The 25135-nt window shown below is 36.1% G+C and overlaps 2 protein-coding genes across 3 annotated transcripts in view; both read right to left on the reverse strand.

The window, feature by feature from the left end:
• Positions 1-1110: 1110 nt before the first annotated feature.
• On the reverse strand, positions 1111-2210 carry LOC131805948 (probable RNA-binding protein EIF1AD). Its single transcript, XM_059129754.1, has 3 exons — positions 2065-2210; positions 1833-1993; positions 1111-1764 (listed from the first exon to the last, which is right to left on the reverse strand). The coding sequence occupies exons 2-3, from the start codon at positions 1990-1992 to the stop codon at positions 1412-1414; spliced, it is 513 nt and encodes a 170-aa protein (XP_058985737.1). The 5' UTR covers position 1993; positions 2065-2210; the 3' UTR covers positions 1111-1411.
• Positions 2211-4658: 2448 nt separating this feature from the next.
• The window catches only part of LOC131805945 (protein cappuccino), a 96446-nt gene continuing 75969 nt past the window's right edge, over positions 4659-25135 (reverse strand). Inside the window, exons 5-8 of one of the 2 annotated variants that reach the window (XM_059129751.1) lie at positions 8533-9424; positions 7466-8461; positions 7106-7403; positions 4659-5075 (exon numbers count right to left, since the gene is read on the reverse strand). In XM_059129751.1, the coding sequence (XP_058985734.1) occupies positions 4973-5075; positions 7106-7403; positions 7466-8461; positions 8533-9424 (2289 nt within the window). In that variant the 3' untranslated portion in view covers positions 4659-4972. Of the gene's footprint in view, positions 5076-7105; positions 7404-7465; positions 8489-8532; positions 9425-25135 lie in introns of both variants that reach the window. The other variant, XM_059129750.1, reaches the window with a different exon arrangement.

A 25135-nucleotide genomic window follows, 5' to 3' on the forward strand; every position in this document is an offset into this window, starting at 1 on the left:
GGAGTTTCATATGCCATACTTTTATCGGTTTTCCCTAAGACATTTGTTTCCTTATTATTCCTGGAAATTTAGCACTACGTAAGAGGGAATGACACTTGGGCGTTTTTTTTACAACGAATTTACACAGCTCTAGATGTTGGTCATAAATGCAGAGGTTGAAAAACTTATTTGGAATGACTTTAACTTCTTCATTCTATAATGGTTATATCGTTTGTTCCATAATTTTTGGCACTTAAAGGTAAATGTGAGGGAAATAAAGGTAATCAATTATTCCCACAGTCAGTTGTGGTGGTCTTGAAATAGGTAAGAGTAACAAAAGTAAATGTTCCATGAATATCGATAAAGTATTAAAAACCACAGGGTGAGATAATAAAACTGCAACAAAGTCAAACGCCATAATTTTTACATTTTTTTAAATGTATTTTTTTTAGAATAAGTTTAGATTTGCTCGAATTGGTCACCTTTGGCAGGAGTTATGGAAGTCTAACTGCCAATGGAAGTCTAACTGCCAATCGCTCGTACGAGACACAAAGAATTTATTCACATTTAAATGCTGGAGTGTTCTAACGATAGCCGCTTGTGGTTTTCTAGCCAAATATAAGGAAATCACACTATCACGCTTGAATTCGATCACGAATAACTTTTTTCTGGAAAATTCTCACCAAAATGCTTTTGTATGCTTGTAAACAATATAATTACCTGTCACTGGAATAATTTTAACAGCTATCGGGCGAGTGGCTTGGAACTGTACCATTTTCAATGTGGAATGAATTAATGTTGCCTAACGTCAGAATAGAATGCAGTACCTGGTATACGGTGTCTTCGAGATAGTCATATATCCATATGGTTTCTACAATAGTTTGAAAAATACCAAAATGTAAACATGGTTCCCCTTTGAATTATGTTGCTACTTTGTACATAGCAACACGTCTCGAGTAAAAAGTTGCTAGAGATGAAAATTCATGCACAGAGCTTTTGCTTTTTAAATTGGGACTTTTCCGAAACTTCGCAGATATTAATTATCTTAATAATTGGGTTGCTGTTCGAGAATCAGATTAGAATATGAAATATGGGTATACTCAAATGAATGAATAAAATAAAATTTAGGAATTAGATTTAGGATTATATAAAATTTATTTTTAACTTCATATGCCAGTTTATAAAACTGATTAAATATAATTCCACGGACGAATTTTCAAAAAGATGATGAGTGATGTGACAAAAAAGATTTAAGAAAATACAAACATTTGTGTTGTATCTTAAAGTATAAACGCTAGGCAATTACTAAAGCGCTGGAGTTGAGGCATATTCTCATCCCCAAAATATTTTTGAAATTTGCAACCCAAAACATTGTTTTATATCACTCTTTTCGCTTGCTCTTTCATGTGGGTTGCAACATAAAATTTTGGGATTATTCTTCTTCTGAATTTTCTGAGCTATCTTCCTCATCATCGTCACTGTCATCAGAATCTTCAATTATTCTTGCTGCAGGTCGATTCATATTTGGCTCAATGTCATCGTCGCCATCCTCTTCTTCATCCTCAGAGGATTCTTTTGCAGCATTGGTTTGGTAATTCTCCTTATTAGACTTCATGGCAAATCTTTCTGGCCACACTCCTGCCTTCTTATACTCCTTAATGTGTTCAGGGGTAAGTATTTTGCATATTTCACCTTTTACTTTGTCGCCTTCCTCAATGGGTTCTACCAAAATAAAATCGCCTCGTTTCACCCAGACATTCTTGCGAAATTTATTGGGCATTGTTACTATAGAAGAACGCTTAATAATATCAAAATTCCATAACACACAGATCAGCAGTTTCATGTCCACTTACCTAGGAAACGTTCATCATCTACATTGGCGGTTTCCACCTCATGCAGATTATTGCCGCGACTGCAGACAACACGTACGATTTGTTGATTCTCTTTGGGCAACTCATAGTCGTCCTCCATCATCTCCTTAAGAACATGTTTTTGGCGTGTAACTCGAGACATCCTACAATAAATGACACGATTATTGAAGTTCTCATGAATTGATGCGAATCACACTCGTCGCCATCTACTAACCTTTGTTTCAGACGTTAGTGTGTTCAGGAATTTAGATATTTTCTGGTGCTTTCAAATATTTTAATGATTCTTGTATTTTTAAATTCATTTATATGAAAATGAAATATTTTTTAGCAGGCGACTACTGCTTCCAATGTGGTGTGTTGTACCTAGAGATGGCAGATAGTGGATGTTATTATCGATTACTGTATTGCATTGCCCTCGATAAACTTGTAACGATAATATGGGTGAAAATAGCTCTGTCAGTTATTTTCATCGCACATTGTTGCTATAATGGCATCAGCACTCTACGACATTGATATCTGACAGTTTTGATCTTGAAAATTAAGTTTAATTGATTTTATGTGTTTATAATTTGTGTTTATTATGACAATGACATTATTTCTGAGAGAGAATTAAACTTTTAAATGGTTATAGCGCTAGAGGTAGACTCATTTAGTCTAAATTTATATAAGAACAGTTACAGATCTGCTAGAATTTACAACTTTTTACTATGATAACAGATTTTCCCTTTATGATATCGAAAAAATGTACAAAACTAGTAAATTCTTGCATGTTCTGGAACAGACCAATAATTAAATAATTTATAAAGGCAAGTTTACTTGTGACATATCTTTGTTTGTAAACGAATCTAGTTGTAAACGAATATTGCAAACATTTTCAAAAAATAATATAAGAATAACCTATAAGGAAAGGTCAAAATCGGGCGGGGACGACTATATAATACCCTACGCCACTATGTTGAGATAGAGTAGACATACCGGACCGAGTTTCACCAAATGGAAAAATTAGGTTGAATATGAAAAAATCTATCAAATTTGGGCTGATATTACATATATGGTGGACAAAAACCGCAAGATCGGATGAAAATGTGCATCGAAGGTATATAAAAATCTGAACCGATCTCGATAAAATTTGGCAGAAGTGTTTTCGAGCTGCATCTGATTTCCGGTATCAAAGATCATTGTGGGACTTTAGCGCCAAATCGGAAGAAACATATATATGGGAGCTATAGCTATATCTAGCCCGATTTTTACCAAATTTGAAGCATTTATTTCTAGGATGAATTCAGTCGGAATTGCCCAGATTCAGTCTAATTGGGCTGATATTATGCACAAAAAAACTGAAATCGGATAAAGATATTTATTGGAGCTATATCCAAATTTAAACCGATCTTGAAAATTTGGGCACTTATTTCTGAGCTAAATGTGATATCTGGTATCAAATACCACTGTTGTGGAGTGCATATTACGCATGTGAGGGACTAAAAACCCCGAATCGGATGAAACACATATATGGGAGCTGTAGCTACATCTGAACCAATTTTTTTACTGAACAAGTTTGATATACTTACTTCTAGAGTGAATTCGGTCGGATGTGCATGCAGGTCATTTGGACTGATATTGGTCATTTGGTGCACAATAAACCTGATATTTAAATTTGAACCAATTCTCACCAGTGGGGTTCCTCCTTGGGCCAAACAAATATTGTTTGTAAAATTTCATCTCAATCGGATAATAAATGCGACGTGCATTTTGTTCAGAAAAATACATAGACAGACGGACGGACTGACATGCATAAATCGACTCAGAAAGTGATTCTATGAATATTCTCAAAAGTAACCATGTTACAAACAAATGCACAAAGACATAATACCCCACCACAATGTGGTGTAGGGTATAAAAATTAATTTAATATCTCAAATATTTACGTATAAAGAGTGGCATATTTTACAAAAATAATAATTTTCCACTGCAAATTTCAAATCATTAAGCCCGTCTCGAAACAGAAGTAAACACATAAATAATTTATAATTTTCGGCGTACCTTGGTACGAAAAAAAAATAATTGTAGGTTTCACATCTTGGGAAGAGGACTTTTATTTAAATAAATGCTCTGTTCAAAATTGCAAAAATAGTATATCCTTGCAGGTTCTGGAACGGAGCAATAGTTATTGTGGAATTGTTTTAGTTACATTATTCGTTACCCACTACAAACCTCTGTACAGAAATGAGGTATGTTTAGCAATGTTTTTGTCAAACCTTAGGAATTAAGTTATACAGGGTCGAACTGCAAACCACCTTACCTGAACCACATTGCAAATTAAATAGTAGAAGTACACCAAAATTTGTAAGCTTAAAAATTTATTAAAGTTTTGAAAGCAAATAGGAATACAAAAGTGATCTCTTATCATATATGTATGTATGTAAGAATGCATATTATTTAATTTGTTTATCTTTTGTTTTTGATAAATTAACAACCCTTTCTTTCCGAAACATATTTATGTTTAATCCCATTTAAGGGAGGATATGAGCCCATTCTGAGCATGATTTGCTTCTTTTCTACGTTATATATGAGTACAATGCTAAACACAACGTACATGCATACACAAACAGACATATTTTTATATCAAATCAAAAAAAGTAACATTTAATTCAATATCAACAACATTTCATTTTGTGGCAAAGTCCCGTCCCACCCATTCACCTGCAGACTGTAAGTAACCAGGATTACTAGCCAATACATATTTGTGCAAACATCTCCCTGCAATCACTGTACACTGTGAAATTTATAAATAATCTGATCGACCAGGAATTATAATTTCTATCTAAATATTTTTATAAACTTATTTGCGAGCGAGTAGAATTTGTAATTTAGACAAAATAGAGATAAAAACTTAAACAATAATAACGCAGTTCAGTAGTCAGTACTCGGTACTGCAAAAAAAGTGTGCATTTCCGTTCACTTCATTTTGATTGTAAGGCAATTAATTATTAAAATTAGGTTGTTCGTTAACTACTTGCTAGGTGTAGATCTAATTGATAAAATTTATTAATAATAGTAATAATAATTTTAGTAATATCGGCATGTGGGCGATTTTTGTAGGGCAATAACATCAACAGCTTTTTTTACTTTTTGTTCAGACGTAAAATACGTTCCTTGAGGCCTCCAGGTTTCACTTTTGTAGTTTTGACAGTTTTGCGCGATTGAACATCCTTGGATTTTTTCAATCTGAAATGAAATTATCAGAGGAGATTAAATAAAACAGTAGGTGTGTACGATAACCCAATAATTTGTAATTATTTGTTAACAAATTAAATAACCCAAAAATCTAAGTTTTAGTATGAATTACACAGTATTATCAGCTGTTTTGTGGCTGTTTGAAGTTTCTGTTTTACCATGGTACAATAAAAAGGTAAGGTAGAGCTCCCAGCTGATTACAATTTTTGTCTAAGTGTGCCCGACTTCTGCCAATTTTGTGTATGTATTTGTTGTTTTGAAAAATAAAAACAAAATATTTTCAAAATCAATGATTGGAAGAAACTTAAATTGCGGGACTCGCATTAATAATATTAACGAGATTTAGAATGGAATTGAAAGATTAAACACTTAGGATCATATTTTTGAGAGAACATCCAGGCATTTCATTCATCTTTCGCGTTATTTGACTCATTTTAGAAATTAACAAAAAATATCAAATAAATTAAAACAACTTGTTGCCTATAATTTTGAATAATTCTGACAGGAAGCGGGCATAGCCTCAGGGCTGCATTTCTGCAGTTTGATTGTACCATGTGTTTTACAGAGAAATATACTGATAAAGGAAGTTATTGATAAAGGAATGTATAGCGAAGTTAAACCTCGTATATATGTATCGTATATAAAGTAAAACGGCAATCTTCTAAAACTTAAATTAAGAATCATCACACTTTTAAACCAAGAGATATACAGGATGATATGAAAAAACTGCAACCTACTTCAGACTGCTGTAATTTCTAAGCCACAGCTGTTAAAATTATTCTAGTGACAGCTCATTATATTGTTTACAAGCGTACAAAAGCATTTTGGTGAGAATTTTTCAGAAAAAAAGTTATTCGTGATGAAATTCAAGCGTGATAGTGTGACTTCATTATATTTGGCTGGAAAACCACAAGTGGATATCGTTAGAGAACTCCAGCATTTAAATGTGGATAAATCTAAAGAGCTAAAGAGTTGCTTCGCTTGGTCGAAAGTGGTGAATTTGGTTGTATCTTATGAGAAAGCATTCGTTGTTTAGCAGTTTGTAAACAAACAGAACGATTGTGTTTACTTGCCAAAGAGGTGCACCTTCGGTTGGCCACCAGAACTCAAGCACCGGCCATGGTGATGGTATGGGCCACCATAACTGCCGATGGTCGCTCTCCGCTCGTATTAATCGCCCGTGGCATCAGGATAAATGCTGAATATTATCGCAAAAATATTCTGGAGGGTGTACAAGGGCACGCAGACCTTGGACATTCCAACAGGACTCAGCACCATCGCACTCAGCACGCGCCACCCAAGAATTGTTACAAATTGAGGTTCCTCGCTTCATTTCCAGCGCACAATGGCCACCAACCCGTTAGACTATTGTGTCTGGAATATTTTGGAAGGCAAGGTTGGCACTAAAAAATATCAATGTGTACATCACCTCAAGCAAGCGCTTCGCCGGAAATGGGGCAAAATACCGCAGAGCAACATTCCGGCAGCGTGTGACGTTTTCATTGGCCGTTTGAAGGCCATAATTCGAAGGCCATTATTCTAAAATTTGATGCTGTTTCCGACATTTTTTGCTTTCATTCAATAAAATTTAAAAAAAGTGTAAAAATTATGGCGTTTGACTTTGTTGCAGTTTTTTTTATGTCACCCTGTCAAATATTGGGATGTACTAAGTTTGGACGAAATTGGAGAGAGTTATCGTGCACACCAATCAGACAGACAGACCCGAAATGGATTTGGTTTAAAGAGACCTAAGGTCTAAGACCGTTATTTTTGGCCGAATAAAATAATAAATACCCTCTCTGAAATTGTAAACACCAGTGTGGCGCTTACGATTTATTGTGGGCTCGGTATCGACTAGTCTTATCTCGGCTCTATATTCATTCCAAAGAAAATTGTCACTTCGCTCTATTGGCAATAATTCAGGCTTCGCTGTTTTCTTCGGTGGTCCTCATTCCAATACCTTAAAACTATTCAACTTATCCTAATCCCAGTATGCCCCATTATTTTTTCCCACCACTTACAATTCATTCCATAATACGGCAATTTCCTTCTTCATGATATCCTTAAAATCATTTGTAAAATTGGTCCAGTTTTCGAAAAATGTTTTGGGCGTACACGATTCGATTGTGCCAGTTTTGGGTGAATAGTGATAGAATTTCATGGTTTCCAGGAACATATCCCTGCAATCGTCGAGTTCCTTATACAGCTTGTCAACGACCTTCGATGCGTGTTCAATGAATTCTTCCATTTTTGATTTGAATGGTTCCATATTTTGTGGAGTAGAATTTGAGATGACCTTTTCGGTAATGGCTTTGGTCGCTATTGAAAGAACACAAATTACAATCCCTCTTCCAAAATTGAATATCCAAATTTGTACTTACATTTAAGTTGTCGATTCAATTCTGAAATTTGCCTCTTGACCTCATCAAAGTCCACCTGACTAGCTCTCTCCACATCGGACGGTTCCGGTATGGGCAATGGAATTTCCAGTAGCTGTACACCTTCTTTTCGCTTGCGACTGATGTAGGTCCGCACAATGAAATGCAGTAGCGTGGTATGCGATTCTTTTGATTTGACATCCTTGAGTTTGCCCAAAATCTCCAGCGTGAAACCATCGGCTTGACCTCTTTGGCGATTGCCACCATTCATGTAATTGCCCAGGGTTAGGATGATGGCGAACAACAGCTTCAGCTCCTCACTCTCCATCAGGAATTGCGATAAATGCAGAACAACTTCCAGCTTCCGTTCGATCACTGTGGCGCACTCCTCAAACTCGGCCATAAACACAATACAGGATATGCGTTCCGTGGACATGGATATTTGTGAGATTTTCAATAGGAATTGTTCGGGATAGTCCAGGGGGATATCACTTTGAGCTGCCTCCTTTATCAGTTCCAACTCCTCATTGGTAGCCTTGATGTTGATTATCTGCTGCAGTGTTTCTAGACTCACAACCGAGGTGTCAACATGGTAGATGGCATGTTCGATCTCGCAAAAGTCCACATGGGAACTTCGAGATATGATGCCCACATTTTGAGATCTCTTGCTGTCCAACACTTTTGTGTGCCTCACCCGGACTTCGGTTTTCACTTTTGGCCTGCTGACGGGCACAACAGCTTCGCGTGAAAATAGTTCGGTGAATTCGTCAATATTGTCCAGGCTTGTTTCGTCGATTTCTTGCCAGATCTCTTTGGTGGCTTGGGCCTTGGCGGCAGACGGTGGATCATCAGGAGAACTGGAGGGACTTGAGTCTGTCTCATCGGAGGCGGAACTAGCAAATGGCTGGGCTGGTTTGGGTGGTGGCGGTTGGGTTACAATACGCGTCCAGTAGAGAGGTTTCATAGGTTTGGGTGGATTAACGGCAGTCTTTCGTAGCGCTAAATGATGGGCAGTTGGAGGAATTACTGATAGTTAGTTTAGATAGGGATCTTTGGGGTGATATACTTACTGTTGGCTTGATTGAACCAGCCTCCCTCGGTCGGGTTGGGCAATGGAGCAGGTGTGGATGGAGTTTTGGGTGGACCTGGCGGAGGTGGTGGGGGAGTACCACCGGCCGATGTATTGTGATTGTTAGAGCTGGGAATTGTTGAATTAAGGCAGGGAGGAGCTGGTGGTGGCGGTGGAGGAGGCAGACCAGAGCCGCTAAGTGGAAGAGGTGGAGGAGGAGGGGGTGGTAGGGATGATCCTGGTGGCGGTGGTGGTGGAGGAGGTGGTGTTGGTGTTGCTGGTGACATGAGTGGTGGTGGTGGCGGGGGTGGAGGCGGCGGAGTAGATACAGGACCAGACTCAGTTTTTGTACTGGCCTTTTCAGTATCTCCGGATTGTGGGAGCGAAACTTGAGTTTCTTTTTCGCAGGTTAACATATCTTCAGCTGCATCTTTTCTACATTTGCTACATAACAAGTGAACCGGATGTTGTTCTAATTCTTCGGTTTGAACACCGACATCCTGTAAGCTACCCATTTCAATGCCCGAACTACCTTCGCTGACATTTTTGTCGTATTGATATACCGTTGTTTCACTGGCGTTTAAAAGTTCCGTTAATTGAATGCATCGTTTAGAGGGTTTTCGTAGCGGTTCACCCGCAGCCAAGAGATCATTTACGACCGCATGCACCTCGGCAATTGTTGAACAGCTCAAAAGTCTCTTTCTCAAGAGCTGTTGAAATCCTGTTTCTCTTTCGGGTTGCGGCGAGTCCACTTGAATGCTCTTCGGCACACGAGTAATGCCAGCCGGTGTGCTGCAGTAGGGCCACACATTGACCTTATCCAGTTTTCCGGGAGTATGTGGTTGGGATGTTGTTGGAGCCTCGGTGTGTGTCCATTGGTACATGTGGAAGGGCTGAAAATAAAGAAAGATAAGAATAAAAATAGGATTCATTAGATGTGTGTGACATGGTTGACATTTAAAATCATTCAAATATAATAATTATTTTGATTTTATTCCCCTCCCCGCTTTCTAAACAATATTTCATCTTATCACCTCTTCGATTCCAGCTACTCCACATGTTATTGCCAAAGTTGATGATTCTCACATTTCCCCTCGTCAATGTTATGACTCTAATACCGAACCAATAGGGGCCAATAATCGTAACAATTATGAATGTTTCACAAGAAATTAGCATTAAGCTTTATTGGCTGTGGTAAAATTCATGCCAAATACCCCCGCTCCATCTAACCTTTCACGACTCGTTGGAGAATAATGCCAAATGCGACGGAGTGGGTGAGGCTGGCATTAAAAGTATAAATGAACAAAGTTTTGTTTATGGCTGTTTGATTTTTATCCTCACGAAATCCTGTGATGATGACGACGATGATGAGGCTGCTGCTGCTGATGCGGATGACAACAACGACAAAGACAATGTTGTCTGAGATGTTTTTATTGCCTTGCTGCCATTGAAGCTGAACATGGCATTGTGTAGCAAGAAGTGATTCTAATGTTTGCGATTTCGCCAAACATATGTTTCAATAAGTCAATTTTCGGAGCGATGATACTGAATGCAAACGGCAGGCAGGCAGTGTGGATTCAGTTTGACATTTCTGAGTATTGATACTGAATGTTTCTTATTATTAGATGATGTGGTGTGTATGTGGATTTTCTTCGCGAACTTTTACAGAATGATACGCAAATTAAGAATTATAATGATGATATGACACAAGTGCCAGATAACTAATAATTTATGCAGATAATATGTTCCTAATTTTTCGATCAATTCTACATCATATATAATTTTTAAACAAGCATATGACAGATTCAAGCTTACTTAAATTTCTCAATAAATATCTTATTAAATATGTAAAAGCTCAACAAAGGAGTAACTTGTAATTCTATATAAAAAATATCAAGAAGAAGTTTTCTAGTCATAAAATATATATTAAAATCCCTATTTAAGATATTCTAGGTCTTCCTATCAGAAAAATCCTTATTTACAACACCTGAAATAAACTAGATTCCGGTTAAGAATTTATTGTCTTTGTTTGTTTTGTGGTTTTTAATTCGATTTCTCACGGTCAAAAATGAGTAGTGAAGGTGTATTTATTATAGTTTCTATACAGAGTATCACATGGTCGGCAATGTCTGACTTCGCAGCAGAAATATGGTAACCGTATGTGCCACTTTCATAATTACAAGGAACGACAATGCATTACCTTCATCCAAAAAATGATGACAACGACATACTCCATGCATTACTAGGAAGCTAAAAATAACGGGAAATTTCAAAACAATTTAGCAGGAAAATTAACTTACTTTTATCGTACCAAGTAATGAGTAACGGCGGCATGTTGCTGAGGAGATTAAAATGAAAATCGTTGGACCGAAATTTTAATTTTTGACTTTCGCTCCGACTACTTTTGGTATAGAATACTTTTTGGCTCGAATTAAATTAAAAATTCGGAAAATTATGAAACCTCAAAATTGCTTAAGGCTAGTGCACACATAACGTTAGAGTCATATCAAAGCCCAGCCGAAGCATCTGAAGCTACAATCTTAAAATTTTGCACGAGTGCCAGTCTTGGAGCGGGGGCGTGTGATAAGACTGTTTTTTTTGGAAATTCTTACTAAAAGAGTACGAAAAGCACTAAAATTTACTTCAAGTTGAATACTTTGTATTGGACAAGCGGAATAAGCTAAAATTCTGAAATTTGGAATAAGTGTACTGTTTTTGGAAATTCGAACATTAAGACTACAAAAAGTTCAAAAACGGTACTAAACTCTTAAAATAGTGCCATTTGGTATTATGTGAATTGATCGAGCTAAACACTTGAAATTTGGTATGAGATTCAAGGTTGGAATGTAAGTTTGATATATGAAGGTTATTTTGGAAATGTATTCTGAGTGTGCGAACTGTACTAAATTGTACTGAACTTGCAATGGTTTGGTTTAATGTGAACAGAAGAAGCTGGAATTTTGAATTGGGGTCCTTGTTGTTGGTAGGTTTGCAATAAAGAGGTGGTTTCAGAAATGGGAACTACAAGTGCATGAAATGTACTAAATAGTGCGATATTTGGTACTATTAGGTATTGGGTGAACAGATAGTGATTGAATCTGAAATTTGGTATTAAGGTCGCTGCTGTGTAACGTGGACACATGGTGGTGTTTCCGGAAATGTGTTCTATAATTGTACGAAAAGTACTGAATGGTACTATATTTGTATTGAACGAAGGTATCCTCAAATTTGTGATTGAGGTCTCTCTTGGTATTTGAAATTGAAATATGTGCTATAATTAAACGAAAAGTACCACACAGTACTAAATTTGGTATTGGATGAAGTAATATAGACGAAATCCTGAAATTTGATGTGGATGTCAATATTGGTGTCTATGGTTAAAATATTGAGGTGGTTTTGGATATGTGTACTATAATAATTCCAAAAGTACTCAATTTGGTATTGGGCGAAGGGATAGAGCTGGAATCCTATCTGTTGGCTTTGATGACAAATGTGTACTCTCGGCCAATATTCATTTATTTAAATGTATTTTGACTTGTGTTATGATTACCCAAGCTGTTGACTCTCTATGGGGAAGGCTCCAAAGGAGTGGGACCAATGTTTTCCATTTCGTATCTGACCTAAGTCTGATATAAATTTTCCAGATTTGGATTATACCAACTACTCCATTCACTTTTACATGAGATATGTAATAATTTTTGGAAAATGTAGAAATGTGTGTGAGGTACCAGATATAGTAGACCGAAATATTCCACTTCATCTAATACCAAGAAAGAAAATATTGGGATGAACAAAATTTAAAGAAAATCTAGCCTTTATTTCCAATTTTAATGCTAATAATTGTTAATCAAATTATAATTTTTGTGGGGGAGGTAATAGAAGGAGTGAGCCATGAATTCATCAGATCAGATTTCAGGTTACCAAGTTTTAATGGAATCGCTGACATTTTAAGAAAACTATGAGAAATCTAAGTATTGACAATTGTGACCCTATGTGGAGGAGCTATTAGAAGAGGTGCACCAATATCTATCATTTTCACCCCAGATATTTGGTTAATAGATGGGATGTGTGAAATTTGAAGTTAATCGGATACTTAATTAGTATTTATGAGCGCTTTGGTTATTTAAAATTTTGATCCATTGAGGGAGAGGTACCAGAAGGAGTGGAGCGATATATCCCATCTTTAAAACATATTAGAATGTGTGAACTTTAGAATGTATCGGATGCTTATTTCAAATTGTATGAGCTTCATGGATACTCAAAATTTTGACTCTTTGTGGGGACATACCAGAATGTATCACCAGATCTTGTGTTGATAGAAAAATTTGGATGTGTGAAATTTGAAGAAAATCGGATGCTTATTTCGAATTTTATAAAAGTTGGAATTATTCAATATTTTGACCCCTTATGTGGGATGGAGTGGGTCGTATTGTTCATTTCCGCACCTAATATAGCACTTATACAACTATTAGGATTTGTAATCTTTGAACAAAATTGGATGAACCTTTCTTCTTTTACGGAAATCACGACAAATCAAAAAATTATTTTCTCTGAAAATTGTGTATTTTTGGGAGAGGTAGTAGTGGACCTACTTTGCTCATCTCCGAAATCGATATAACTTTGACAATAATATTACGATATACCAAGATTGGATCAAATCGGATCAAATAGAGCACACCAGCCAGACATACAGGCGGACGGACACTTCAAATGTCCTGAAACGAATCCACATTTTGGTCGTATCAAATGATATTTACCCTCTGCAGCAATATGGCTGAAGGAATGCCAATGAATCTTCATTCTATTGAAGTATGATAGTGAGACTGTGACAGGATTCCTATAATATATTTTATTAATAAGCACATGCTGTTATTCTTCCTGAGTTTTTTTATAACAAGGAAATCGAAAGATCATTTTATCCGTTCGTCAGTTTCAAAGCTCATCGAAAAACTCTCTCTTGGGGTCATTGCAATAAATTAAATTTCTTATTTCATCCTTTAAATCTATTTTAGATTGTGGCAATAATACATAACCCTACGTCCAAATTATCGGGAGGACATTCGTCTAAGCGAATGCAATAAAAGACATCGTTGAACAAATATTTGGGCAAATGTTGGAATTTGTCTTATCAAATGTCATAAAAATGACATAAAATGACGAGGATGGCAAACTTGGAATGTTTTGTAGCACAAAATCTGAACTCGCAACAGGCAAACCACACTCGAACACATCTAGACACGCACTCACACACATGCATACTTCTGAATGTATTCTATTTGTCATATTCTAATCAAGTGAACCTTTGGGTAATAAACGAGAAGCTGTTATAGGATTTTAACAGTTGCCCGAAGTTGCTTTAGTCATATTTAATGATGACCCCGCAGCGTTTACTTCTAATTTTCTGCCATTGACCTTTGACTTGAAGTTGCCAACAAGTGGTGTGGATGGATGAATGGATGGATGGCTGGGAGACAGTGACGACATTCATTCTGTGTACGTGCCTCGTCGTCTTGCATCGCATGCTCCACCGAATAGGGGCAGAAGTTTTTCCTTCGCACATCTCACGTTATCCTTTTTAACGTTCATTTAACACACCACAAAATGCAACTGTCACTTAAGTAAATCCAGAGTAAGCGTTAATGTTTAGTGGTTGACAAAGCAGATTCACTGCCGCAGCGGCATCCAGTCACCATGCCCATAAAAATGTACGAACTTTTGTCTTGTTTTAATTTTTTTGTTTTAGTTAGGGATTTCATCATGTAATGAAATTAATATTAATATCTAGTGACCAGCTATGTAGTCGAAGATAAGAGCTTGAATATCAATATTTATAGATATAGCTACATGCTTGTCATTCTTAAATCTGGATCTACTTTAAAGGAAAATCGACTGCAATATAAGCATCAGTAAAGAATCTCCCGATCATCTAGCCATAGCCCGAACACCAAACATCGATTGTTGTGTTTCTGTACTTTTTCAATTCTAATACTAGTAAACGGGAAAAATGTGATATTCGCTCAGAGAGAACTGATTTGGCCACAAATTATTTAAAGGTAAAGCTAGGAGGCAATCCTTCAAAATTAACAACAGCTCAAGTAAATTAGTGAAAGAAAAAGTCGTATACCTGTTTGCTCTCTTCAGGGCTCAGGCTTGCTCGAGAGAGGGAGCGATTTTTACAAGACGTATACTCTCCACTCTTTTGTCTTATATGGTAGCCCTCGAAGGTTCTCCTGCATGAAAAATAAGAATCGGAGTAAAAATGATCGGAGAGATCGTAAACCAGAGCTGTTCAAGAACAAGAGCACTCTTGCAAGTCTAATTCCTTTTAATTCTTTTAAATCATGAAGAAATAAATTTTAAAACATTTTTGTATCAATATACTTTATAAATAATCTTGGACAACATTCAAATTTATCATTAAATATAAAGAAATGTAGAATTATTGTTTTCTCTCAAAATTATCTCTTTTTGAATAGCGACATCAGTGGACGCTCGTGTACACCATTTACGACATAAACCAAGAAAGAATCAATCCAAAAACAAAAACATGAGCACGTGAGTCTACCAAACCTAAGGATGCTGGTTCGAAGCTATAAAAAAAAAACAAATAAAATGGGAAAATACGAAGAGTTTGTCGACTCACAAACACAGCGTTAGGAAACTATTAATGTTCTTATAAGTGGCTAATGTGTGAACGAATACTAATGAGAGTATCGCCAGTTTAATCCTTCCAGACCAACGAGTTTGAAAATAATCGAATGTTCATTTTACGTTTTATGAGCTTCATGGTCATTCAAAATTTTAACCCTTATATATTCTTGATCAGCATAAAATTCTAGATCGATTTAGTGATATCCGTCCGCCAGTGGAAGTCACTCTAGATTCGAACGAAATGAAGTAGTTTGATTAAATTTTACTCAGATGTATTTATGTCTACGGGACTTTTGGTATATAAAGTGGGACAAGTAGGTCCACCTGTTGGTTGTGTTAGTTACAATTTTAGCCCGAATGTAAGTGACGTAAATTGGCTCTTTGTGTTCCCAGTATGTAAGAAATATACTTGCATAGAACTGTATATATAGGTCCAAGTTTTGGTATAAATGTTCGGTATTTTGATGAAGCAACGTTCTTTAACAGAATTATCTCAAACTTGGTGTTTGGAGGGAGTTTTCTGCCACCTTTTTCTCTGGCAGATATCCATACATAGAATGGATATATATTATTTCCATTTCAAGTTCGAAGGTGGGTAACGGTAACTCCCTACATTTTAATGGAATTGACTAAAAATCCGTACTAGAAGTTCTTTCTAAGCATTTTAACCCCTGGAGGACAAATGTCTATATAAATCCACAATATCGTATATTTTAATATTTGATTTTAGGGACATTATTCATTGTTTCAAATTTCGTATTCAGAATTCGTAATGAGTACTACAGCCTTCGTGTAGCCTCCATTTAACGATATCCCCCAATATTCGGTATTTTGATGTTTTTAGCGACATTATTCACCATTTTCATACCTCTTTGTACAGACGTCAATATAACGGGTGCATTCGATATTTTTAAGATTTGAACAGAATTTTTAACGAATTTTATTTTATTTTTTTTTTTTTTTTGAAAAGTTCGTTTTAAATGCTGAGGGTATTCAAAGTTCGAATTTAGTGCTTTTCTAACCCTCCACCATTCTATGGAGGGTATATTAGCTTTGTCATTCCGTTTTAAACACCTCGAAATATTCATAATAGACCCTACAAAGTATATATATTCTGGATTAGGGTAAAATTCTAAAACGATCTAGAGATGTCCGTCTGTCTGTTGTAAACACGCTATCTTTTGAACGAATTTAGATAGAAGGCAAAAAATTGTATACATGTATAGTTTACCAGTAGGCAGGTTAAGTTCGTAAATGGGCCATGTCGGTCCACGTTTTCGTATAGCCTCCATATAACGGTCCCTCCCGATATTCGGTAGTTTCATGATTTTAGCGACATTATTCACCGTAATTGTAATAAATTTCATATTTATTTCATTTAAGTGATAGTTTTTGTATTTTTTCTTTTGAATATCGCATTCTCGATTTTATTTATAACCTATTTCAAAAGCTATTTGTTTCGGATATAAAGGGATAATGAAGATGAGAAGTGGTCTTTCCCAAGATATTAGGATCTTCATCTACCGAAATTTGATTAGGTCTATCATTTAACCTATATTAGTATTAAGATCTAAAAAAAGTAAAAACACCTCTAAGACTTGGGCGACTTATTTAAATGTGGGTTCAACAAAGTTTTTGTCCCAAACTCTGATTAAAATACCTCACACAGGGACATCTCACAAAATAACTTAATTAAATTCGTCATCCCTATTTATCTGGATTGTCAGCGGTATTGTCAAAGTAATGTTCCATCATTCCCAACTTTTACAGCCAACCGGCTGTTGCTACTGCTGCTCTTTTTGTGTTTTGTTTCGTTTTGTTTTAACTTTTGTTTTTGGTGTTGTTGGCCAAAAGTTGTCATGTTGAATAACTAGCTGGATAGCTGCTGACTCTCTTTCTCTCTCTCTCTCTCTCTCTCTCCCTCTCTCTCTTAAATCCACTTGAACTGTTTTAATGAAAAAACTTTTCGATATTTTTGCATTATCTGTGATGAGTGTTTAAAAAGAGTTCCCCCGTTTAGTGGATCAATGAGGATTAGTTTTGAAGCACAAAACTTTGCCATAATCATCATTGGCGTCATTAGACTCATTCTAATAATCTTGATGTTGTTGTTGCTGCTGCTGACAGTTGTTATGAATCGTTTTAATGCTCTTTCCAAAGGGAGAAGGAGTTAAAGAGTGTTGTTGACAATATTTGTGATTTCGTCATGGCGGGAATATTTGCATAACAACTCCTTGACAACTCCTCCTGGCATTTGCAACAAAAATTATGATGAAGAAGAAAGTAATAGAATTTGATAGGCCAAAGGGGTTACATTTTTATATTTCCTTGGCTCCAATTGAATTTTATAGCCATGGTGAAAATTTGGTTAACGGTTCATTGACTGTGCAGATTGTCCAGTCAGTTATTTGGCTAGCCAATATAATATCCGTTTCCGCATACACACACACACACACACACACACACACACAGAATTGCAAGGCAGTTCTGCACACACAAATATCTGTACATTACTCTACTAAGACTAATATACATACATTTTGAATGAAGAATAAAATGCGGTGGGAATGTGTTGAACTTTGAAAAGTTTTTGGTGGTTTCGGTAGGTTGTGGTGACCAGTTTACAAGATGACTGCCGCATTTAGGGACAGTGTTTGGTTATAGCAATGGGGATAATAATTTGAATTCCCATGGATGTTACTAATTTATAAAAAGAATGATATGAAAAAACTCCCTGGTATTATTCAGTGCTTTTTGGGCAGATAGGTTAGATTTGAAACTTAGAGTATCCTTGACAATAAATTTTTTGTTCGGAAAATATGTGACCTACAAAAAAAAAAGCTTTGGTGTGTCATGTTCTTCCCTCCTTTTGCAGTGTAGAATATGGTTAATCTTTTTCGATAAATTTTAATTTAAAAATTTAATTTTCAAAAGAACTAAATTTTTAGTTCACAATTTTTTGGCCCAGTACTGTTTGAAAATTATTACCCACATAAAAATAAACTTGAAACTTTTATTGAAACACTTGTTGGCAAACAAACGAAAAAAAAATTACTTCGTTCTGCTAAATGAAATTTAATGTCGTTAACCCCATGTTTGACCAAAATTTTTAGTTGCACTCAAACCGAGAGGTGTCATGCAAATCTACTAAAGATGATGCTCAAGATAAATATTTTTTGTGGTGGCAATTTAGAGAGAGATGAAGTAAAATGGAAGTTGGTAAATATTAGAGAGAAATATAAATAAATAAAAGTTTATTAATATTTGTTTAAAACTTGCTTGTATATATTTATTAGAAAGTAAAAGAGTTTAAAATCGGGAAAAATAAAAAAATGGCCTTCATCTTGTATCAAAGAATAACAAGCTTAGAGGAAATCCTGGATGGAGTTTTGTGAAGCACTACAGAACAACAAATACACAGGCAGAATACTCTTATGTCCCGTTTTTTATGACGATTCAAATGGTTATAAAATTTGTGCTTTTCTATCAAGTTAATAATTTAGTTCATTGCTATTTTAAATCTGTAAACTCACTATAAACAAGGCGTTGGTAAAGAAAGGCGCATTTGGACAAATTTGCAGAGTCTGTAATATCAAGACTAAACCTTATCGGTGATATGCCCTTAACCACCCCCTGCTTTAGTGCTAAAATAAATCTTGTCCGCTTAACTTCACTGACACATAGAGAAAAACTCGAATGACTCTTTTTTTCACACTTAAGTTCATTCATTACTCTCTTTCATAGCTCTTTAAAGACTGGATTGATGTTATGTTCAGTAGCAGAATAATCAAATCACACATCGAGGAAAGTTCTGCCAGTAGATGGGTTACCAGGGCACACAACAAGGCGGTGATCTATCACCATTACTATGGTTTCTGGTGTTAAATGGCATACTAAAGGATCTGAAACATAATGGAAAAAAAGTCGTGGCTGACGACGAAGTTCTGAGGAGGGGTTTAATCCCACTTTATTCTTGCAAGAACTCTATTGTTAAGGTATATGGGCTAAAATCGCATATAATTAAATGCATATTAGATTAGTCAATCGTCCGTCCGATTCTCACTTATGGAGCTCTCGTTGGGTGGCCCATCTCTATTTATCACAGATAGAGTACACACCAAGCTTCACTAGATACCTTAATTAAATTGAATATATTTATAGAGGAACAATCAGTTGTGTCGTGAGTCTCAGAGAAACCTATGCATTCAGAGGTTTTAAGGCATATGGAAGACATAGGAGGCGGGGTTAAAACCAGTGCATGTATATCATCACGGCTCAACTTCAAGCCACTAGACATCCACATACCTAAAAGGGGTCTTTAAATTCATAAGGTATAACTGTCTATTTCGATGGTTCAAAATCCGTATATGGAATAAGTGCAGGCGTCTTCTGCTAAAGCCTGATTATCAGAAACTTTTTCAGACTTTACAACAATTTTATGCGTGGTAAATTGTAGTCACGTGGCAGAAAACTTTGAATCAAAGTTCTATTTTAAAATTGCAGTGAATCTGAAAGTCGAAACCAACACCACCAAAGAAAAATATATACTTCCTATAATATAAACCTTTACTGGTAGTATATTTTTCTATACATTCTAAGGACCATTGACGGTAACTAAATATTGAGATATCAAATTATACAGCTAGTGTGTCATAAAAATGTATCATCCATTTTTTCGATTTTTTCAACGGATGTATACCCTCAGCAACGTTTGCTTATTTTGTTCCACATTTGGACTACTTCCTTTAATTTATGAGATATGTGATAATTTTTGGAAAATGTAGAAATGGGGAAGATGAGATACAGGGTGAGATAAAAAACTGCAAAAAACTTCAGACTGCTGTCATTTATAAGCCACTCATTCGACAGCTGTTAAAACTATTCCAGTTACAGCTCATTATTTTGTTTACAAGCGTACAAAAGCATTGTGGTGAGCATTTTCCAGAAAAAAAGTTATTCGTGATGGAATTCAAGCGTGATAGTGTGATTTCCTTATATTAAGCTGGAAAACCACAAGTGACTATCGTTAGAGAACTCCAACATATAAATGTGATTAAATCTTTTGTGTCTCGTACCATCGCTCGTTACCGTAATACTGGTAGCGTCGCCCGAACTCAAGGAAGTGGACGGAAGAAAACAGCAACATCAGCACAAATGGTTCGAAAAGTAAAGAATCTACTTGATCGAAACCCGCGTCGCAGTGGCCGAAAATGGCTCGTGATCTGAACATATTGCAATATTCCATTCGGCAAATATTGAAAAATGAGTTCGGGCTAAAGCCATTGAAATTCCAAAAAGTGCAAGAACTTACACCGCAACAGAAAGAAAATAGATCAAAAGAGCAAAGAGTCGCTTGGCCGAAAGTGGTGAAATGCCGAATTTTGTTTTCTTCGGTTAACAAACATTCGTTGTTCAGCAGTATGTAAAAAAAATGACCGTGTTTACTTGCCAAAGAGATCAGCTGAAAATGTGCACCTTCGGTTGGAGTTCAAGCGCCGACCATGGTGATGGTGTGGGCCGCCATAACAGCCGATGGTCGCTCTCCGCTTGTATTAATCGACCGTGGCATCAGAATAAATGCCGAATATTATCGGGAGAATATTCTGGAGGGTGTTAAAAAAATGTAAAAATTATGGCGTTTGACTTTGTTGCAATTTTTCTCACCTGTATATAGATATGTTGAAAATTGCGGATGCTTATTTCGTATTTTAACGATCGGTTTGCTTTTTTAAAATTTGACCCTATGTGGGGAAGGTACCAGAAGGAGTGGGCCGAAATCTACCATCTTCACAACAGATCTTGTGTTAGTGGAAATGTTGAAATGTGTGACGTTTAGAATGAATCGGATGCTTATTTTGCATTTTATGAGCATTTGATTATTTAAAAATTTAACCCCTTTGTTGGGGAGGTATCAGAAAGAGTAAACCAATATTGTAGGGTTCGTGGGGAGACCACTAATCCTAATATTTAGGGGTTTTTGTCTCTTTGTTATTTTATTAAAATATCTTATATTATATCGTAGATATAACGAGACAGACGTTTCCGTCTAGAAACGTTTTTATCCACTTTATAATATTTTCAGTATCAAGGGTCAACACAGACACAAAATGTCCAATGCCGTCCACTTAATACTAGAGATTTTATAAAATAAAAGACGATGATATTCTTGTGTTTGATACTTTATTTTCAAAAGCAACTCCAAGAATGACAAACTTAGCCTAATACGTGTACTTATATAGGCGAGATCATAAACACGTGGAATGATTAAAACATGATATTGAGAGTGATTGAGTGTAAACAAAATAATCACAATAACAATATCACTTGTAAAAGAAAGAAAGAAAAAACAATCACTCAATCTCCCATAGGTATTTTACAATAATGTCAAAATAAACTCATTTCATTGAACTTATGCGAGAGCACTAGAGAACAATTAGAGCATCACTCAATAATCATAAACGAAATGCAGTTACTTAACACAAAACAACATATTCTCTTATTCTTGGCATATAACAAAATTAATTATCTGAACACTCGAGCAAAATTACAGTTCAAGTTAATGTAAATAATTGATGTTATAATAATAATAATAATAATGCAAACAAATCATGATATAAAATTAAATAACACATAAATATATAAATAATAATGGTGTGTCCGCTACAGCCTCCCCCTCTGCCTCAGAAATCGTCTCTGATGATGTGGCAGTACTAGACACCTCCTGTATGTTTTCTTTTTCTCAGAGATCTTCTCAATGGCACATTGTCATTATTAGTTTCTAAGTTTGGTGTATCTGGAACATTTACATCTGTTGTTGTGTTGTTAGCGGTTGTTGTAGTTTCAGTGGTTTGGTTATCATTGGTATTGTTTATGTTGCACTTCTTCGGTCTTCCTCTTAGTCGCAAGGGATATATTGGAACCTCCTCACGTCCATCATATAAAAGTAGATCCGACGAATGGTATGTTGCCAGTGGAATTGTGGGATTTTCTAACGTTGCAACCGAATATGTATTAGATCCCTTCTTTTCCATGACAATATAGGGACCGTCACGTCGTGGTACAAATTTTGATGTCAGGCCTTTATCTTTGTTGCTAAGAATGTGTGTTGAGACGAGTACACGATCACCAATATTTATTTTCTTCTGTGGGATTCTTTTTGCATCAACGTATGTTTTATTTTTATCTTGCATCATTTCTTCGTTCTCTTTAGCTCTTTTAAAAGTATCTGCTAGTCTAAGCAGGTGTGGTGTTATTTGTGGTACAAAATTCTCGGCATTCACTATAGCACGGAGGTCATGTTGCACATCCAGTGGAGTTCTTAGTTCTCTTCCGAACGTAAGATATGCAGGTGTATAATTGGTTGTGGAACATTTCGCAGTGTTCATGGCGAATCTGATCGCAGGAAGATTTGTATCCCATAATGTGTGATCTTTCCCAACGTGAATAGATAACTGCACTTTTAAGTCCCTATTTTTCCTTTCTACTGGATTAGCTTCCGGATGATAGACAGGTGTAAAACTTTGTTCAATTTTCAAGCAATAGGTCAGCTTCTGCATTACCGATGAAATAAATTGAGAACCATTATCCGAATGGATCCTTCTTGAAATTCCATATCTCAGAAATATTTCATTTAATAATATAATGGCACAATTTTCAGCCGATGCCTCTCGAAGAGCGAATAATTCAGTCCAGCGACTACACAAATCCTCAACAATCAATATCCATTGATTTCCTCTTTTTGTACTAGGCAATGGCCCAAACAGATCAATCGCAACAATTTCAAATCTCTGGTTACTAGATACAGTCTGAAGTAAGCCAGAAGGTTTCATATTATTAGCCTTATACCTTTTACAATCTATGCAAGATTTTACATATTGATGAATCTCAGATCTCATTTTTGGCCAATAATAGTGAGGAGTAATACGATTTATAGTCCGCTCAATACCATAATGCCCAGCTGTCGGTTCATCGTGGTGATTATAAAGAATGATATGGCGCATGGATTTTGGAACAACCAGTTGCCCATTTTCTGAATCTTCTTCATGACAAAATCTATATAATACTCCATCTTGCATTATGAAGCCTCTGTTGATGTAACGAATCACGTTTTCATCATCCTTTTCGAAGGATTGGATTATATCCTTAATATCCTCATCTTCCATTTGTGCCTTTCTAATCTCTTCAGCCCCTTTCCTCGGAAAATCAATTCTAATGGAACAAATTTCACAAGTGCTATCATTGTGATTTTCATCAGGACATGGTGGTCTCGATAACGTATCTGCAACAGCATTTTTGCGGCCAGGTGTATAACCAAAAGTGATATTATACATTTGAAGTTGTAATGCCCACCTGGCGAGTCGTCCAGTGGGGCTTTTTAAACTGAAGAGCCATTTCAATGGTTGATGGTCCGTAAGCACTTGTACTTCTGACCCTTCAACGTATCCACGAAACTTTTGGATAGCCCAAACCACCGCCAAGGCTTCACGTTCTGTGGTTGAATAATTTCTTTCGGCCGGAAGTAACAACCTGCTGGCATATTCTATAGGATGTTCCTCATCCTTCTCCCCCTGGATCAATACAGCTCCCAAGGCATAATTACTTGCATCGGTCATTATTTTAAAAGGCTTTGTCTCATTAATTTGCTTCAAAATTGGAGGTGAAACTAGGAGATGTTTTAATTTTTCAAACGCAGTTTGCTCCCTTTCCGTCCATATCCATTTAGCATTTTTCTTTGTGAGATCAGATAGTGATTTCGCCACGTCTGCGAAATTTGGAATAAAACGTCTATACCACGAACATGTCTGCAAAAAGGATATGACTTGTTTAGGATTCAAAGGTCTGGGACGTTTTATAATAGCCTGAGTTTTCTCGGGGTCAACTTTTAATCCTTCAGTTGTTAATATATGACCGAGATATTTAACTTTCGGTAAACAAAAATTACATTTATCACGATTTAAATGGAATCCAAAATCTCGAAGTCTTTGGAATGTTTTCTTCAAATCGATTATGTGACCTTCAAGGCTACTTGAGCATATAATTATATCATCGAGATAAGCCAGAATTGTAATATTGGGTAAACCAGTGCGAAATTTGTCTATTAAGCGTTGGAAAGTCGCCGGAGCATTCTTTAACCCGAACGGCATTCTATTGAAGATAAAAATTCCAAAGGGTGTAGTAAATGCGGTCTTTAATTTGTCCCTTTCTGCTATTTTAATCTGCCAATATCCGGATCTCAAATCAAGGGTGGACATGAATGGAGTTGTCTTCGCAGTATGTAGAAGATCATCCATTCTTGGTAGAGGATACGTATCAGTTACTGTAATAGCATTCAGGCGTCGGTAATCTACGCAGAGTCTAATTTTATTATCCTTCTTTGGAATTAAAACAACCGGAAATGCCCATGGAGACTCCGTTTCCGCTATTATATTTTTCTTCAACATTTCATCCAGCTCTTGTCTCAGCAACGTTTTCATTTTAGGGGATATGCGATATGGCGCTGTTGAAATTGGACTATGATTGTTAGTGTTAATATAGTGTTCTACCTCCGATATCGGCACATCTATATCTTCAAATATTTGGCTCTCTTCCTTAAGCAGACTTTCAATAGATTCTTTTTCCGAATCATTAAGAAGAATTGCCTCATTATGCCTCAGAGTAAAATCTATGGCATTTAGCTCCAAAGACTCAAAAATTTCCTTACAGTAGTCTTCCATCTTTTGCTTTTTCATAGGTGGGAATAGATTTGAGGGCTTGTCTACAATTACTTCTTCAGACAGCGAATCAGCGAATAACTTGTTTGTATATCCTGGAGAGTAGTCATTATTGTTAGAATTAAGGTTTTCAAAATTCTTGAAAAAAATGTTAACATCATCTCTGTACTTTTTTTGCGGATCTTCGACCATTATGTTGTTTATTGGAGCAGCTTCTTGCATTTTGAAAAGAAAAAATTTTCC

Source organism: Musca domestica, unplaced genomic scaffold, assembly GCF_030504385.1.
Source record: "Musca domestica strain aabys unplaced genomic scaffold, Musca_domestica.polishedcontigs.V.1.1 68, whole genome shotgun sequence".
Taxonomy (NCBI): Eukaryota; Metazoa; Arthropoda; class Insecta; order Diptera; family Muscidae; genus Musca; species Musca domestica.